The following is a 7,500-nucleotide window of genomic DNA, read 5'->3' as shown; positions in this document are numbered from 1 at the left end:
ATTGTATATATATTGTATTGTCTGATCCCCTCTGGAACCGACAGGTGGCGCTAATGCACCTTTAAACTTGATGCCAACCGCCTTCAAACTCAAAGAAGAAGAAGAGTCAGAACAAAACCGTGATGACGTATTGCGTCACGTCATACGTCATACCTCCTCCACTTGAGACCAGAAAGAAGAAGAAACATGGCTGCAAGGTTGTTGCTCCGCTCCGCTCTCAGAGCCGCTAAAACATGCCGTGCTGCCCCGGTTCCGGCTCTGAGTCGCGGCATGGCTGCTGGAGGTGAGACCAGAACCACCACCGTGATATACATCTTTAAAAACCCGAGACATTTGCTTTTAAAGGTCTTTTAAAAAGGTCAAACGATCCCCTCGGTGACTGCCGGTTAGCATTAGCATCGTTAGCATGGATAGGTCAAAGAGGATTTTCCGTCTTTTTAGTTTTAATTTAAACTCATAGAAATGTATTTTCTTAATGATTCATCTTTTGTTTTTAACCACGGTAGTTGTTTATATATGTAAAGCATTAGTTGTATGTATAGACCCAATGTTACCTAACTCACATTGACAGGACGTTAGCCTGTAAGCTAATGCTAAGTGTCTTATGTGATTAAGCAGTGGAGTATTTCAAAACTAATGTATACTTCTCCACTACGTTTCTAATTATACTTTTCACATATGACAGCAGATGATATGCTGTATGCTATGAGCCAGAAGTCCTCTGTTAGCGGGGTCATTTACTGTGTTACAGCACAAGGGGTAAAACAGGCATTACCTTATATAACTTATTAAATATAGAGACATGTTAGACCACATTATTCATAAAGACAATCACACAGCCATGGCTAAAAGTGAGTAGCAGCAATACAAATATAAAAACTAAGTGACATAAGTATATATACATGTTATCCTATGTAAGCACATATTCCTGCTACTAACTGCAGTATTTATGACTTTTTTAAAGAACTTTTTAATCATCCAGAATGTGTGTATTGTGTATATTTGATATCATATTTTTTTACACACACAGACACACACAGAGACACACACACAGACACATTTTATTTGTACTTTTAATATTTAGTTGTTAATTCTCTCTTCAACTTAAGTTTGTATATATACATATATATATATATTACGTCTGAACACAATGGTTAATGATTTCGTTACAGAAGAAGCATCAACTTGGGATCAATAAATTACACATCTGTCTATCTAAGGAACATATGAAGGTGTTGAGATGTTTTTATGTCGTATACGTCCACGGAAACAAAGGAGTAGACATGAGGAACATATTCAGGTGTTGAGACGTTATTCAAAATGCGTCTTGCAATTGCAAATAAGTCTTCATTTTGTTCACCCCTTGGTGTACTAGTTAGTCGTAGTTATTTCATTTCATTTCAAACCTTTATTTATCCAGGTTGTATCCCATTGAGATCATTGACCTCTTTTTCAAGGGAGACCTGCTCAAGTAGGTTCCACATGAAACATTAAAAACATAAACAGAACAACAAAAGGACATCATACAGCATCATTACAGGGATTACAGTTTACATACTATCCACATGCACAGGTACCAACAGCTTCCGATTGAGTAGCATCCAACCGAGCTTTAAAAACATGTAGTGGCACCAGATTGCTCAGTTTCCATTTCAATTGCAGACTATTCCAGGACAGTGGAGCTGCGCATCTAAATGCTATCTTCTCTAAGACAGTCCTAGCAGTTGGCACATTTAATAAAACCACAGCATGGTTATGGTTAAAGTAAGGCATTAAAAACCCTCAGAAGTTTAATTGTGTAACGCTTTTATCTCTCAGGAATCCCCACTGACGAGGAGCAGGCCACCGGCATGGAGAAGATCATCATGAAGGCCATGAAGGAGGGGTCGGTGAGTTAGAGGCACGTGTAGGGCTGTGCAATTCATCGCTTTGTAATCGCAATTACGATTTTGGCCTGCCACGATTACAAAAACAACATCATCGAAAAAAACGATTATTTAGCTTTGCTTGGTTGTGACCGTGCAACATATTTGATCTCATTGATTTTATAGTCTAATTTATTTATCATATTTATATATGTTTAGTAGCTTGTTGAAGTGCGCTCCAAAATATTTGTTGATCTTTTTTATTGATATTTATGTAAATGTCAAAATAAAAGTATCATTTATTTTATGTATTGGTTTTTCAGTTGAATTATACGTTCAGGGTAATCAACAGTTAAACAGATACTGTTCAAATTATTATTTTAATTTGTTTTAAAGTTCAATAAATTGACGTTTTCAAAGCCAATGAATAATCGTATTTAATAATCGTGATATCAATTATTGACCAAAATAATCGTGATTATGATTTTTGCCATAATCGCACAGCCCTAGTGACTCGTCTCTATCGCATGCTTTAAGTTGAAGTTGTCTGAAGTCCTCACCACCAGCTGCTCTTGCAGTAACAAGTAGTGCACCTTTCTTACGGTCCTAATGTGCTCAATGTAGGGACTACTTTTTCTCTTTTGGTTTCTTAGTGATGTTCTCTGTATTTTATATGTTTGTGTTTTGTGTAACGTTGCTGCCTTCTTGGCCAGGTTTGATCTCAATGCTTTTTTATCTGGTTAAATACAAATAAAATAAAAAATATTTAGTGTGCAATCAGGAACCAGAGATGTCAAAAGTACACACACCTTTACTCAAGTGAAAGTACACACACCTTTACTCAAGTAGAAGTACACACGTCCTTTACTCAAGTAGAAGTACACACGTCCTTTACTCAAGTAGAAGTACACACGTCCTTTACTCAAGTAGAAGTACACACGTCCTTTACTCAAGTAGAAGTACACACGTCCTGTACTCAAGTAGAAGTACACACATCCTGTACTCAAGTAGAAGTACACACGTCCTTTACTCAAGTGGAAGTACACACATCCTTTACCCAAGTAGAAGTACACACATATCCTTTACCCAAGTAGAAGTACACACATATCCTTTACCCAAGTAGAAGTACACACACCTTTACCCAAGTAGAAGTACACACATCCTTTACTCAAGTAGAAGTACACACATCCTTTACTCAAGTAGAAGTACACACATATCCTTTACCCAAGTAGAAGTACACACATATCCTTTACCCAAGTAGAAGTACACACATCCTTTACTCAAGTAGAAGTACACACGACCTTTACTCAAGTAGAAGTACACACGACCTTTACTCAAGTAGAAGTACACACGACCTTTACTCAAGTAGAAGTACACACATCCTTTACTCAAGTAGAAGTACACACATCCTTTACTCAAGTAGAAGTACACACATCCTTTACTCAAGTAGAAGTACACACATCCTTTACTCAAGTAGAAGTACACACATCCTTTACTCAAGTAGAAGTACACACATCCTTTACTCAAGTAGAAGTACACATCCTTTACTCAAGTAGAAGTACACGCGTCCTTTACTCAAGTAGAAGTACACGCGTCCTTTACTCAAGTAGAAGTACACGCGTCCTTTACTCAAGTAGAAGTACACGCGTCCTTTACTCAAGTAGAAGTACACGCGTCCTTTACTCAAGTAGAAGTACACGCGTCCTTTACTCAAGTAGAAGTACAAACGCGTCCTTTACTCAAGTAAATTACAACGCGTCCTTTACTCAAGTAGAAGTACACACGCGTCTTTACTCAAGTAGAAGTACACGCGTCCTTTACTCAAGTAGAAGTACACGCGTCCTTTACTCAAGTAGAAGTACACGCGTCCTTTACTCAAGTAGAAGTACACGCGTCCTTTACTCAAGTAGAAGTACACGCGTCCTTTACTCAAGTAGAAGTACACGCGTCCTTTACTCAAGTAGAACGTACAACGCGTCCTTAGACTCAAGTAGAAGTACAACGCGTCCTTTACTCAAGTAGGAAGTACACGCGTCCTTTACTCAAGTAGAAGTACAACCTCGTCCTTTACTCAAGTAGAAGTACAACGCGTCCTTTACTCAAGTAGAAGTACACGCGTCTTTACTCAAGTAGAAGTACACGCGTCCTTTACTCAAGTAGAAGTACACGCATCCTTTACTCAAGTAGAAGTACACGCGTCCTTTACTCAAGTAGAAGTACACGCGTCCTTTACTCAAGTAGAAGTACACACCGTCCTTTACTCTAGTAGAAGTACACGCGTCCTGTACTCAAGTAGAAGTACACGCGTCCTGTACTCAAGTAGAAGTACACGCGTCCTTTACTCAAGTAGAAGTACACGCGACCTTTACTCAAGTAGAAGTACACGCGTCCTTTACCCAAGTAGAAGTACACGCATCCTGTACCCAAGTAGAAGTACACGCATCCTTTACCCAAGTAGAAGTACACGCATCCTGTACCCAAGTAGAAGTACACGCATCCTTTACCCAAGTAGAAGTACACGCATCCTTTACCCAAGTAGAAGTACACGCATCCTTTACCCAAGTAGAAGTACACGCATCCTTTACTCAAGTAGAAGTACACGCATCCTTTACTCAAGTAGAAGTACACGCATCCTTTAACTCAAGTAGAAGTAACAACGCATCCTTTACCCAAGTAGAAGCCTTACTCAAGTCACAAAGTACACGCATCCTTTACTCAAGTAGAAGTACACGCATCCTTTACTCAAGTAGAAGTACACACATCCTTTACTCAAGTAGAAGTACACACGACCTTTACTCAAGTAGAAGTACACACATCCTTTACTCAAGTAGAAGTACACACATCCTTTACTCAAGTAGAAGTACACACATCCTTTACTCAAGTAGAAGTACAAAACGACCTTACTCAGTAGAAGTACACACTCCTTTACTCAAGTAGAAGTACACACATCCTTTTACTCAAGTAGAAGTACCACATCTCCTTTACTCAAGTAGAAGTACACACATCCTTTACTCAGTAGAAGTACACACACCTTTACTCAAGTAGAAGTACACACGACCTTTACTCAAGTAGAAGTACGACTTACTCATAATACACTCCTTACCTCAAGTAGAAGTACACACATCCTTTACCCAAGTAGAAGTACACACATCCTGTACCCAAGTAGAAGTACACACATCCTTTACCCAAGTAGAAGTACACACATCCTTTACCCAAGTAGAAGTACACACATCCTTTACCCAAGTAGAAGTACACACATCCTTTACTCAAGTAGAAGTACACACATCCTTTACTCAAGTAGAAGTACACACATCCTTTACTCAAGTAGAAGTACACACATCCTTTACTCAAGTAGAAGTACACACATCCTTTACTCAAGTAGAAGTACACACACTCGTGTTTAAAAATACTCTGGTGAAAGTAGAAGTACTGACTAAACTTCTTTACTCAAGTAAAAGTAAAGAGGCTTTGAAATGTACTTCAGTAAAAAGTACCCATAACTAGCAGCTGTTTTAAAGAGTACCTGAGTACAGGTATTTGGGTATTTGTGTTCAACATGTAAGAAGTAGAAAGTACAGGTATTTGTGTGCAACATGTAAGAAGTAGAAAGTACAGGTATTTGTGTACAACATGTAAGAAGTAGAAAGTACAGGTATTTGTGTTCAACATGTAAGAAGTAGAAAGTACAGGTATTTGGGTTCAACATGTAAGAAGTAGAAAGTACAGGTATTTGGGTTCAACATGTAAGAAGTAGAAAGTACAGGTATTTGTGTTCAACATGTAAGAAGTAGAAAGTACAGGTATTTGTGTTCAACATGTAAGAAGTAGAAAGTACAGGTATTTGTTAGTAGAAAGTACAGGTATTTGGGTTCAACATGTAAGAAGTAGAAAGTACAGGTATTTGTGTTCAAACATGTAAGAAGTAGAAAGTACAGGTATTTGTGTTCAACATGTAAGAAGTAGAAAGTACAGGTATTTGGGTTCAACATGTAAGAAGTAGAAAGTACAGGTATTTGTGTTCAACATGTAAGAAGTAGAAAGTAGTGAAAAATTAAATATAAAATATTTCTAGTTTGAACCAAAATATAATACTAATATCATAAAAGTATCTTTTTTAACCAAAATGGCATAAAAACACATAATTCTAATACGGGTCCTTTTTGAGCCACTGATGGAAGAGAGTAGGGTCCGGGCACTCGGGCATCTAAGGGTTAACAAGCTTTTCTTTTCAATTTTGACTTGATAACCTCAGATAATTCCACTCATCGCTCTGTCCACCTTCTGGATGACAGTCTTCTTGATGATCTTAATGAATCACCCTTCATCTTGAATGTAACCCGTGTGTGTGTGTGTGTGTGTGTGTTTCCTTTAGGACCCGTACAGCATGCTGAAGCCCAAAGCGTACGCCGGCTCTAAGGCCGACCCTCACATCGTGCCCTCCATCACCAGCCAGAGGATCGTGGGATGCGTCTGTACGTCAAGTCCTTCATTCAAACCTGTCCTTTACTCATCAGCCTTCACTCTGGCTTCTACGTGTTTCATACACACACGGGTACACACACTGTAACAGGGAGCACTTTGAGGTCCGGTGCCTTGCTCAAGGGCACCTCTCCAGCTCCACACTGACTCCAAACAGACCACCCCTTTTTTGAGAAAGCGAGATTAGTGGATCAAATATTTTGCGATAAGATTATTAAATGACTCGTTCCAAATTCAGGGACACAAAGGACAGCTGACTGGGATTGAACCTGTGATCATAAGATCAGCGCACTCTCCCACTGAGCCACAGCCTCCCAACATGTTTTGTCACTTAATGGTTTGGCACCCACGTGTCTCAGAGTCTCGTTGTTTGTCCCTGGACGAGCCCTGAAGCCCCCCCCCAAATGAAATGGGTTTCATCCCCTCCGCTCCCAGACTGTGGGGCGATAAACATCAGAGAGGAAAACTCAGAGGACGCGTTTAACCGCCAGCTAAAGACACATCTTTTTAGATCAGCTTTTTATTAGCAACCCCTCACTTTAAATGTTCTTTTAGGCTTTTATTAATTACCTACTTTTATAGTATTTCTGTTGTACCTTAAAGGTGGGGTAGGTAAGTTTGAGAAACCGGCTCGAGATACACTTGTTGTTATATTCCATGGAATGCTCTTAACATCCCGATAGCAATGAATATCTGAAGTGCTTTGACAGAAAATCCATAAAAAAATATCATCTGTGGAAGCTGTAGTACTGTAAAAAGCACGACCAATCATCTGAGCCGGCCCGGCTAAAATGACTGGATGGCCTACCTGCCTGTCAGCCTTCCATCTGTGCACAAACTTATCTCGTGCCCTCATTGGTCATGTGCGCGTTCGTGTGTGTTGGAGGAGGGGCTCTGTGAGGAAGTGGCAGATTTTCTCCGGTTGTGTATTTTCAAATTCTAGCGATCTCGAGCCGGTTTCTCCATTCTTACCTACCCCACCTTTAAAGCACGTTGAGCTGCATGTGCTGTATCAATAAAGCTTTATCATTATTGATACCCACGGGACGTAACAATGTTTGAACTATAGTGCACGATCAATATCTGAGTTACAAAATGAGCATTTGTTAAAGTCTAAATTTAAGAAATGATTGGAGGATCTCATTAATGTCTCTCT

The 7,500-nt window shown here is 39.4% G+C and overlaps 1 protein-coding gene across 1 annotated transcript; it reads left to right on the top strand.

The window, feature by feature from the left end:
* Positions 1 to 117: 117 nt before the first annotated feature.
* Positions 118 to 6,337, top strand: zgc:86599 (uncharacterized protein LOC415253 homolog; the record flags this gene model as incomplete). Its single annotated transcript, XM_034130774.1, is given in 3 exon segments — positions 118 to 283; positions 1,819 to 1,889; positions 6,238 to 6,337. Coding segments are annotated over 3 exon segments (268 nt in total), but the record flags the coding sequence as incomplete, so codon positions are not given.
* Positions 6,338 to 7,500: the final 1,163 nt, after the last annotated feature.

The sequence above is a fragment of the Trematomus bernacchii genome, unplaced genomic scaffold (assembly GCF_902827165.1).
Source record: "Trematomus bernacchii unplaced genomic scaffold, fTreBer1.1, whole genome shotgun sequence".
Lineage (NCBI taxonomy): Eukaryota > Metazoa > Chordata > Actinopteri > Perciformes > Nototheniidae > Trematomus > Trematomus bernacchii.
This window is presented reverse-complemented; position numbering and strand designations above follow the sequence as displayed.